At 47.6% G+C, this 12,203-nt stretch overlaps 1 protein-coding gene across 1 annotated transcript in view; it reads right to left on the reverse strand.

The window, feature by feature from the left end:
- Xylt1 (xylosyltransferase 1) overlaps window positions 1-12,203 on the reverse strand; it is a 296,492-nt gene that overhangs the window by 123,526 nt on the left and 160,763 nt on the right. The window contains exon 3 of the mRNA XM_050143246.1: window positions 6,348-6,864. Coding sequence (XP_049999203.1) covers window positions 6,348-6,864 — 517 coding nt within the window. The remainder of the gene's footprint in view (window positions 1-6,347; window positions 6,865-12,203) is intronic.

Below are 12,203 nucleotides of genomic sequence, written 5' to 3' on the forward strand. Positions count from 1 at the left end.
AAAAAAGGGCAGAACTGGGTACCATGGCTCAAACCAGAAATCTCAGCAGAAGAATCTGTGCTACAGAGTGATGCTCTGTCTCAAGAAAATAACAGAAAATGTTGGATCTTAGAGCATTTCGGATTTTGTGTTTTCAGATTAGGCCTGTTCAACTTATATCTCTTTATTTGTTTGCTTATAGACAGCAATTCATGTAATTCAGACTGACTTCATACTCCTATGTATCCAGGGATGATCATGAACTTGTATCCTCCTATTTCCACCTCAGGAATGCTGGTCTTACAGGCCTGCTCCACTGTACCTAGTTTATGAGGAGTTGGGATGGAGCCCAGAGCTAGGACATGCTAAGTATAGTACTGGACCCTCTGAGCTACAAGCTCAGCCTCCTAGACCCTGTCCTATTTGAAATGCCATCTCAGGCAAAGCATTGCCAAAGGCTCTGCCATAGATGCAGATCTGCCCGCCCTCCCCCAAAACTTTCAAAACCATCGACTGCCAATCAAATGATGATCTGTTATTGGGCCTGCGGGTGCAAACCTTCTTTCCTAGCTGTACAAAGGCTGGTTCTGCTTATTCATTTCATAATGGTCAGCTTCTCCTAGAACATAAGCTCTATAAAGGCAGCTATCTCCAACTGCTTTGTTTATGGTTCTTATTCCTGCACCGGCGCCTGGCATATGGTAGCCGCTAAATACATATTAGCTGAGTCTATCAACAAACCCAGTACTTTCAAGAGTGTAAGCCATTTCGTCGGGAGAGTGTTAACAATCTTAACAAGTGCTTCCAAAGGAGACCAAATTTATATCCAAAGACCATTTCTCCACTTAGCTTCCCAAGACACTCCTGTCAGATTCACAGCCCCTCCCTCTGCCCTGCTTGATGCCAGCCAGGTAGGTAACAGCATCTTTTTTGCCTATCACCCATGTCCACACAGCAAGGTGAATGTCATGGGATCAGCTATTGTCTCTCCCGTTCATCCTATCACCCATTCAGCACTCTGTTTAGGTGTTTGTCAGGACTGGATATGGAATAGTCTCTTAGAAGGCTTGTGCCAGCGAGTGGCTCAGGAGGGATTTGCCTTAGTCAGTCCATCAACCCATGGATGGATACATCTTTTGGTGATGTTAGGAGGTGAAGAACTAGGAGGGGTGTTAGGAGTTGTGAGAACTAGAAGACGAAGCCTAGGTGGAAGAAGTAAAAGGATACCTTGTCCCTAGTATCTACGTTGAAGGGGATACCTGGTCCCTAGTATCCACCTTGAAGGGGATACCTGGTCCCTAGTATCCACCTTGAAGGGGATACCTGGTCCCTAGTCCCTCTCTCTCTGCCTTTCCATTCTGGTTGCCATGAGTGAGCAGCTCTGCCCTACAACACAATGCCTGTCACACCTGCCCTGATGCTATTCCTTGTCCTGGCCACAGCCCCCAAACAATGAAGTGATCAGGGACCACAAAGTCTGAAATAGAGCCACAGACAGCATTCCTCCTTTAGGTTGTGTTGTTCAGGCACATTTGTCTCAGCTGAAAGAATGGCCAACACACTGCTCGGCACATCCTTTGGCTTAGTGAAAGGGGCAATATTGAAGTGTTCCTGTTCAAGATGAATTTCCACGGCATTCTTCGGGTGTCCTACACTTTCCCTGGAGTTCTGAAAACGCCAGAGGATGCGAGGTAGGATTTCATTCATTCCCTTATCTCAAACCACTCAATAGCAACAGATACTTGATGAATATGAAGCCTGGTGCCAGGTGCTAGAAGAATCAACAATTTTGTTCAAATTTATGAAAAAAAAGAAGCTTGCCAACTGTACAACCCAAATTACCAGTATTCTCAAACTGCCTGTGACATTCCTGGCAACAGGGGCCCAGATGTTAGTGTCTCCATGGTTACTCAAGAGAGAGAGAGTTGCTGTGCTATGCGGTGAGGGAGCCAGGGAAGAGGAGACAGGCACCCATGTGCTCTAGGCCAGTAAAGCACCCCACTTGCCCTGCCTTTCAGCCGTGCGGGAGCTTTATCCTCCAAAATCCCCTTCCAGCCTTGAACAAAAGGGAAGCCGATTAGTCAGGCTCTCTTTAGGCAGAACTGCTCCAAGCTTCGGCTCACAAGAGCAGAGTAAGAAGCCTGTTCTCAATTCCTTGGTCTATAGAGGTCATTGTGAGCACACGGGAAAAGACTCCATCTAGCCATGATCCTCTTGTTAAAAATACACTTGGTTTGCAAAGTGCTTATTCATACAGGAAGTTTCCAGAAGATGCGCCTGACCACAACCAGGAGAGGCCTCCTGCTCGGTGTGTTGCGGGTGCTTTCTTCTTCCTGTGCAAACTTTTCAGTTCTGTTCCCAGGCACATACTTTAGGGACAAACACACTCTCGCGACAAGTTTGAAAGGACAGCATCAGCACTCCAGCCGGGGCAGCAGCCTGACATCTCTGGGGACAGATGAAGAGGTGGCAGAGGTGGGAGGGAGGAAGAAGGATCACTTCTGATGTCAGCTGTCTAGAAAGCCTTCTGGGTGGCTGGCTTTCTCCTCAGTTCTAACAGCCAAGTGTCTTAGAAGAGTCCTAATAGAGTTGTCCAGGTGTGAGCCCTAGGGGACTCATGGGCAGGGTTTACCTCTGTTGCCAACTAGACTGGACTGAGGAGCCCCTGGGAGACTGGGGCAGCAGCCCCTGCCTGTGCCTTTAAGGGCATTTCCAGGTGGAATTAATTGAGAGGGGAAGGCAAACCTCTGACTGTGGGTGGTGCCTATGGTGGACTAAAAGGCTGCAAACCAAGGCAGGTTGAAAAGAGAAGAGGGGCAGGGCAGTGGTGGCACACACCTTGAATCCCAGCAGAAGCAGTCAGGCAGATCTCTGAGTTCGAGGCCAGTCTAGCCTACAAAGTGAGTGCTATAACAGTTAGGGCTAAATAGAGAAACCCTGTCTCCAACAACAACAACAACAAAAACCAAAACCAAAAACGTCTGTCCCAGCTCCGACTTTGCTTCTGCTTCCTGGACAATATGCTGTGAGCTGCTGTGCTTTGCCAAGCCCTCTCCACCACAAGGGTCTGAGACTGCAACCCTAGGAGACTGGGGAATGAGGTAAAGGCAGTGCTGAGGCTTCGATCCTAGAGGCTCACAATCTTGCAATCTTGGTTTGAAACCCCCCCCCCCCCAGTTCAAGAGACCCTTGACCTTCGCTCTTATTATTATATTCCCTAAGATACAGGGAGGTTCAGTCAGAGTGACTGGGGGTCCTAGAGTGGTTCTTGAGACAAAAGGATGGACAGGTGTTCTCTCTCTCTCTCTCTCTCTCTCTCTCTCTCTCTCTCTCTCTCTCTCTCTCTCTCTCTCTCTCTCTCTCTCTGCCTGTGTGTACCAGTGGTATGTCTGTGTGTTGGGAGCTTGCTGGCTGCAATGAATACAGGATCTATGGGAATCAAGTTTGCTGGGGGTCTGGAGACAAGTCACCCTAAGGGCACACATCAGGGACAGGTCTTCCCACACAACCCCCCCGGACTTTCTCTCTGCATGTTCATTGATGGACAGTCCACAGGAGGCTTCTCCCCTGTATATGAGCAAGCGGTAATAGGTAATCTCACAGGGAACGAGGGGAGTCTTCTACACACCTCTTTTCAGATTGTTTTCCACAGGAGGCAGAGAACAAAGGTCAGAAAGGCAAGGGCATTCCCTTCAGAAAGCAAACCTTCTCCAGGGCTTCCCTGCGGCTGAGTAGGGATGAGGCTGAGGGACGGCAAGGTAGGAGCCGCTGGAACAAACCCTTCACAAAAGTCAACATGGAAAATCAATTTCCTTTCCTTTTGGATCTGCCCGGTGGCCTGAGGAACTGGCCTGCAGTGGCTATGGTCTGGGTGAGGCCCAGTGAATGCCTCTGTGTGGGGAGGAACCTATGCTCCTACAGTGTCTGATGTCATGTGTTCCATGTGCCCTCGCTCCTTTCTTCATTTTGCAGGATATAAAAGGACCACTAGGCTGAAGCTCCAGTCTCTCCCGAGCAGAGGGAATTCCGGGTGTCATGGTTTCCAGAAGGGGAAGGCAGTCTCCCTGTGGGGTGTAATTACATCCCTGCTTTCCACAGAAGAATAGTTTATGGCTTAAATGCTATTAATTGTAAGCCATTCTGTTTCACGGGAAGTTGTTCATTGATAACTACCCAATTAGAGTTATTTTGCAATTAGTCTATTCACAGTAAATTTACTGCAAAGGGAAGGCCATGGTGCAGGAAATTAAAGCATCATGGGGCTGGTGTGCCATGTGTCTTAAATGCCAGCCCCATTAACCAGTTTGGAGGTCCTGGGAGAGTGTGCCACCTTCGCCAAGGCAGAGACAGCCAACCCCGCAGGCAGCACCAGTGAGCACACAGCAGCTTACAGACATCCATCTCAGCATGACCAGGAGAAGCATGGGAAACTCTGCCGTGTGGTGGTAGATGACTGTGGAGCAAGCTGTAAGGCAAATATCTGTGCAATGTGCAGCACTGGCGGAGGTGCATTTGCTCAACTGTGTGGTCTTGAACCCTTTGAGATGTATATACCACCAAGGTACAGAGAGGGCAAGCAACTTGCCCTGTCTCCCAGCTTGTTCAGAGGAAATCCGGGCTCCAAAAGCAGGCACTCTAGCCTCACACCCATGTTCTGTATCATTATCATAAGTTCCCTTGTTTCCCCAGATGACACTGTCCCTTCTGACTATATGAAGGGGAGTAGCTCGTAGGCTGCAAAATTACTTTGGGCTGAAGTGAAAATCTGTTTTCCTCCTGAAGACCAACAGACTTAGGGAAGGGGAGTCAGGCTCTGCAACCTGAATTCCAGGACCAGTTTTGCTGGCTATTAGCCACATGCCTGCAATCAAATCCTAAACCTCCCTGAGCCTCAGTTTCTTCAACAAAAGATTCATGGTGATAAAAATACAGCATTGTTTATTGGACTATGGATGGTCCATAGAGTAATGATGGATGGCTTAGGACTTTTCTACTTGACCATGCTGGGAACACAAACCACGCCCACCCCACCCTCCTTCCCAGCCTTCACTGCAGTATTTAATAACTTACACAAAGCAGTCAACACACTAGCTTAGCATAAGCTTTCCTTTTCATTGGTTTCATAGGCTGATGGAAACTTTCTGAGCACATTTAAGGTAGAGCAAACTGAACTAGGGCATTCCATAGGTCAGATGTGCTATGTACATTTTTGAGTTCATGACATTCATACCTTAAATTAGATGGCCAAGGATGCGAGCCTCTCCCTCACAAGCAAGGAAGCAATCCAAATCCCCTGTAACCTAAACAAGTGCATTGATGTTTGTGCGTTTGCTCCAAGAGCAGACTCTAGTTATTGTGATAGAGCTGTAGGGCCCAACAGCCACACAAATTTACTACTAGGACCTTCGTGGAGCAAGCATGCAAACTCTATATGTGGGAGGCGTCACATGTTCTTGGTTCAGACTTCCTAAGCGCCCCCTGCCTGGCACTGACTAAGAACAGCTCTTGGAAACATTGCATTCCACTTAATTATGGCTGCACACTAAGTGCCAAGTGCAATCAAGAACACAGACAGGAACCACCTGGACCACACAGACGACGGTGAAAGGAGGATCTTTGTAGATCTGTCTGTTGTTCAGGGAGGGTTGCGTGGATACGCATTTGCTGCTACAAGCTCAAAAAGTCAGGCTGAACTTGACTAAGAGGGAACGTGTGAAGGGCATGCGAAGCTTTCCTTTCCAACCTTCACTTGGGAAACTTGAAGTTTGGGGCCACAACCCATCTGATAAACTGTGTGGACACTTAGTGCCACAAAGAGGAGTCCCTCAGAAACCATTGGGGGGGGTGGGTATGGGATCCCACAATATGCATACACAGCAGTGTCCCATCTCTTCTACGAAGTGTTATGGTGTTTGCTTATGGCCTGCACATCCTTCTATATGTGACAAATACTCTCTGGATAATGTCTATAATGTCAGGGCTGTACAACTAGCTGATAGATTATATTATGCAGGTAATAATAATAATAATAATAATAATAAGCCAAGGTTTAACAAAGACTGACTTTTTTCTGATTTCCGTAGACTGTGCATTCCAGGATAGCTGGAACACAGCACAAAACATCTGTAGACCCCGACGTCATATCACACTGTCAAAGTTGGGCAGGCACTACTGCTAAAGGAAACAGGTTAAAATACTAACACATGCAATGCGACTTTATAAAACTGTCCTTAAAGTATACTGCAGGAGTTCAGAGTTCCCAGACAAATCAGGTCCTGTGATCAGGGTTTGAGAGACACAGTGTGGCTGTACTCAGAGGGCTTGAGAAGGCAGAGGGACAGGGTCAGAGACAGGAGAAAGTGACTTACCCTCCAGGGGACAGAACCGAGCCACCTTCTCTGGCATCAGCAGGCCCAGCTTGTGGCGACAGTAGGTTTCTGCAATCTCCTGGCGGCAGTGCTTGGACTTAGCACGGGTCAGGGCTGAGATGGCCTCCTTGCCAGAGATGTCACACTTGGGGGGCTGGTCAGACTTGGTTTCGGGGGAACCACCACCACCACCAGTCTTCCTGGCATGGCTGTGTCTCGAGAGATCCTTCCCTTGGCTACTGTCACCCGTGGCTTTTTCCCGAGAAGGCAGCACCTCCTTGGGGCCTTTGCCCAGGACTGACTGCCCCTGTCCTTTCTCCTGAGCATCCAGCTTCCTCTGCAGCCGCTCTTTCTGCCTGCTGGGGATCTTCTTTGCCAACTCTGGTTGGTGCTTCTGCTTCTGGGTTCTGGGGGCGAAGTTGCTGTTGTCCACATTCTCAAAGTCCTTCGGGACCGAGTTCTCATTGTTGCTGTCGGTCCGAACTTTTTCTTTGGGCCGGTGAGAGAAGTAGCCATCCTGCGGAATTAGAGAAATGGGAAGCTGTCACTCTGGTAAGCCACTCTAAGCAGGCTGGCCCTGAGAGGGCAGTGTAGCAGGTGGGAAGCCTGAGTCAGGGCTGCCATTCTACTACCATATCTCAGACAATGGAAGTTTCCCACTCAGTTCCCCACAAGACCACTAAGGCCTTTCCACGCCCATGGACACCAGCACAATTACTGCGATTCTCAGAGATTCCCTTCACCCACTGCACTGTCTGGGGAAGATTTCCCTCGGGGCTCCTGTTCATATCCCAGCAGAAGGTGTTGTGGTGATATATAGAAGAGCCGGAACCATCAGGATCAAATCATAAAGCATTGGATACATTGCCTTTAGGAGAAGCATAGCTATCTCGTCCATACGAAAAATTAGGCTTAACCCACAGTCAATCCCATAAGCAAGGCATCATGCTTTTTAGAAGTTTTTAAATTTGGTTTAATTTAACTTAATTTTTAATCACAGTGCAGCCGATGCCAAACAAGTTTGGCAATGAGTCTCAAGGGGGAGGGAGAGGGAAATGGGAGGCGGCAGTGGGGATGAGACAGTAATCTTAAATAAATAAATAAATAAATAAATAAATAAATAAATAAATAATAAAAAAGAAAGAAAGACTCAAACCTGTGATCTTCTACTGCCCTTGCTGTACTGGGTTCAAAGTCATGTCCTTACACATCTCAATCAAGTGCTCTGCCATGGAGCTACAGTCTCCGGACCTTTTTATTTTATTTATTTTCTTTTATTCTGAGACAGAGTCTCACCCAGTGGGCCAGGGTGGCTTTGAATTTTCTCCGCAGCCAGTTCCTCCAGCTAATTGTTGATTTCAGGCACTGGCCAAGGTAGCTCAGGATTAATTCAACCATCCCTTCAAGAGATGCAGTTACCATGGGACCATGGCCTCCCCCCACCTCAGATGCTACGCAGTTACCATGGGACATTTGTTAAAATATTCCAGCAAGACAGAAAGAGGATGTTTATGTTTGCCCTCTGGAATGAATTGCTCACATACACTTACTTGACAGCTTCTAGAAAAGTCTGTGTGAGGCATAGTGACGGAGAATCAGGTATTTGCAGGGGGTCTCAGAATCCCATCACCTAGATTCTGTGCTGTTTTCGATAGTAGCCACGGTCACTACAACCACCTCGCCATCCCCATATATTCTACCCTTTAAAAATTTTATTTTATTGTTGTGGGACCAAAATTCCAAAAACATTGAAAAAATAATGAGACCTACCTCCCTATTCTTTTTTTAAAGATAGGATCACGCTATATAATGTAGTACTGGCTGGCCTGGAACATGCTATGTATTGCTGTGTATGTATGTATTATATGTACATGTATGCCGCGCCCTTTGAGGCCGGAAGAGGCCGTTGGATGCCCTGGAGCTGGAGCCATAGGTGGTTGTTGTTTGTAGCATGAGTCCTGAGATCCGACCTCTGGTTCTCTGCAAGAGCAGCCTGCTCTCTCAGCGGCTGAGCCATCTCTCTGGGCTCTCAACTTTCATCCATGTTGCTACACACTATGACGTCCTTAGGAAACTCAGAATACTATCACTGCAGGTGTAAGCCACACCTACCTTATATATGTGTCTGCCAGTATATTAAGGAATTGCCTCACTGACCCCACCCCCAGTTTTTCATCTGAACCCAAAGAGGCAAACAAGCTTCACTTTTTCCTCTCCCTTCCCTGAATACTCACCCCCCCAAAAGAGAAAAACAGTAAGAAAATAAAAAAAACTTGGTGGCTCATGCCTGTAATTCCAACATTTGGGCAGAGAAAGGAAAATCACTTAAAATCTAGTTCTACCTAGGCTACATAGTGAGTTCCAGACAAGTCTAGGCTACATTGTGAGACCCTGACTCAAGAATGACAAAATACCTCTCCCCTTGTCCCTACTGCCTCCAGCTGGCAAGGGAGCTGGCCTCTTTTACCAGATGCAACATTTGAAACAGTGGTCCCAGCGCCTCATCAGGGCAGCACAGAGGAGCTGACCCTGTTGGCAAGGGCGCAGGTGAGCCGGCTGGGGAATGTGAGCATGGGGGACCTGGTCCTGCCCCTCAGCCCCTCATCTAACATATGGTCACATGGGTGGAGAAGAGGTGATGCTCCCCACCCATCAATGCCTGAGGCAGGTCGAAGAACTGGCCCTGAGGGTGAGAGAGCTGCCCCTGCCCTCCACCAGTTACAGCACTCGGGAGAACAGGCCCTGCACCTCCGGTGGGCAGCACAGTAGAGCCAACCCCATTGGTGGAGGTGGAGGTGAGCCAGCCTGGAGTTGTGAGCATGGGAGAGCTATCCCTGTTACCCATAAGCCATGTGGTGGCATGGGTAGGGGAGAGACACCCTCCTTGCCCTGCCCATCAATGTCTAAGGTAGATGGTAGAGCTGGCCCTGGGGTTGTAAGAGCAGGAGAGCTGACCCTGCCCCTCATCCACTGTAGCACTCAGAAGAGTGGCCCCTGTGCCATGCCTGGGACACACAGTAGAGCTGAGCCCCAAGGTGTGGCTGTGGGAGCTCTGACCCGGAGGACATGAAGCCAGAACTAGTTTAGTTCTGCCAGGGATGAACTCGCCAGGACAATGCAGGAGAGCTCACCCTGAAGGTGAGGACAAGGGAGTTGCAGACTGACCAACCCTGCAACCGCCCAGGTCCAGAACCAGGGTTATGAATTGACCCAACCCAATATCCACTGCATCTGCGATCTGCTGGAGCATGTGAAGGGACCAGTTCTGCAGACCCAAAGCTGCAGGATCTCCACGACACAAGGCAACAGCAGGATAACTAAAAGGAGTCCCAGTGAGGGCCCAGCATCGATAGTGTAGCAGAAACCAGAGGCCTCAAACCAAACCAGAGACTCTTTGCAATCAACACTTGCAAGTAAAGATATATGGATGAAAGGATTTGCTGTGTGACTCACTACGTCACACTACAGCTTCCATGATGAGACTGATTTTTTTCCTTCTCTCTCTCTTTTCTTTTTTTCTCTTAAATTTCATTTATTTTATTTTGGAGGGGAGGGGGGCTTGCAAGGGCAGAGGGTGGATGTGAAGGGACGGGGAAATGAATGGCATGGAAATGCATGGTGTGAAAGACACAAAGATAAATGAAAGAAAAAGAGAGAAATTTAAAAAATAATAATGATAAAATAAGCACAAACCCCCGAGTATGGCAGCCCATGCCTGGAATCCCAGAACTCTGAAGGTAGGAGCAGGAGGATTGCTGCTGCAATACCAGGCCAGCCTAGCCTAGAGATTGAGTCCCAGACCTGTTTAGACTGGTCAGTGTGAGACCCTGACACAAAACAACAAAATACAGACAAAAATCCTAGCACTGAGAATGGGAAGTGCACACAAAGTCCCACTCCCAACCATTTGCAATTGGTACCTGCTGGGGAACAGGGAAACTGGTTTTCCCCAACTGAGTGTCTCTGGGAATATCAACCACACTCCAGAGAAAGCCCTAATCCAGTAGGACTCAACCTGTGGGTCATGACCCCTCTCACAAACCTCCATCTTCAAAAATATCTGCATTAGGATTCATAACAGTAGCAAAATTATACCAATGAAGTAGCACCAAAAGTAATTTTATGGTTGGGGGTCACCCTAACATGAAGAACTGTCTTCAAGGGTCCCAGTGTTAGGAAGGCTGAGAACCACTGTGAAGCCCAGGAGCGCTGACCCATGTAAACACACTTCATGTTTTCTTCTCTGTATGTGTGTGTTCTTTTTGTTTTTCCATATATATATATATATATATGTATATATGTAGAGAGCTGCATGGAGCCACACCTGATAATCAGCTCCTATTATGGCTAAGGCCTGACTCATGCTATTATCACGCAATGATTGTCAGGTGCTTGCATATGCATGGACCTATGGGCAGTGCCTACCTGGAAATCCGGGGTTGGCGGCCCGTGCCTTTTTAAGGGCTGGGAGAAGTTTGCCCGGGAGGAGAGAGAGAGGGAGGGAGAGAGAGAGAGAGAGAGAGAGAGAGAGAGAGAGAGAGAGAGAGAGAGAGAGAGAGATACAATTGTCAAAAGGCCCTGAATAAACTGCTAGCAGGAAGAGCTCCGGTGTCGCGTCATCCTTGTGGGTCGAGACTGAACATGACATTACTGGTTTTCTTTCTTTTAGTTTAACTGTTTTTATTTTTATTTTATTTTATGAGAGAGAGAGAGAGAGAATCATGAAGTTATATGGGTAGGGAAGTAGTAGAGATCTTGGAGGAGTTGGAAGGGGATAAAATATGGCAAAGATTTTTAATAATAAAAAAGCTAAGCATGCCTGTAATGGACCATGCCTGTAATCTCAGCACTGAAGTGGCAAGAGGCAGGAGGACTGCCACAAGTTAGGCTAGCCAGAAGTCTGTCCAACACAACTAGGTACAAATGAGCCTGAATATCACAGAAGAACTCAACACACATACACACACACTTGGGCAAACTCCAATCAGATCCCTAGAAGATATTCATTGAGTGCAGGGCCCCAGATCAGGACCTTTCTGCTAAAGCTCTACAGCTTGTCCCTAAAGCTAGGGGACACAGTGAGGCAGGAAGAAGAGAGCCAACCAAGGAGTAGAGACCAGACACACAGAGGCTAAACAAGGTAATAGCATGAATTGACTCAGACTCATTGTGCCTCAGCTTCCTTATCTGGAAACGGATGTGATGATTGTGTTTACCTTGTGGGTATATTGGTGATGGTGAATGTGCTGGAAACCTCTGGAAGATCCTTCCTACTCAGTCAAAGTAGGAGGAAGAATGAGCAACACACCCTAACTATGTAACAACTTTACTAATTAATTGTATGCCTGAGGGCTGGAGAGATGGCTTAGCGGTTAAGAGGGCTGTTGAGAAATTGTAGAGTTCAGATTCCAATGCCCACAGAACAAGCCAGGCATTCTGCATACATCTATAACCCCATCTCCTAGAAGGAGGAGACAGGAGTATCTCAGGACTTGCTAACTTCCTGCCTAGCCAAGAAAGAATGAGCCCTGGGTTCAGAGAGTGATCCTGCCTCAAAGGAAATAGGCAGAGTGACAGAGAAGGATACTTGACAGCCTCACCCAGCCTCTCTGTGAAAGTATAAGTAGAGGTACCCTCAGCCACACCTTTACATACCCACACACCCACACACATGCACACATATGCACGCACGAATGCACGTGCACACAGACTTACAATGAATAAGTCTTAAAAAAAAAAGACCCATTTTGTTTTAATTTGCTTTTTCCTATCTGTCTCCCCTGGTGGACACATACGTTATGACTTCTATACTTTGAAAGACCATGTCCCTTTTATTCTTAGCCAATTCAACACTAT

This window comes from Alexandromys fortis, unplaced genomic scaffold, assembly GCF_014885135.2.
Source record: "Alexandromys fortis isolate MF-2015 unplaced genomic scaffold, M_Fortis_MF-2015_v1.1 scaffold_45, whole genome shotgun sequence".
In the NCBI taxonomy this organism is placed as follows: domain Eukaryota; kingdom Metazoa; phylum Chordata; class Mammalia; order Rodentia; family Cricetidae; genus Alexandromys; species Alexandromys fortis.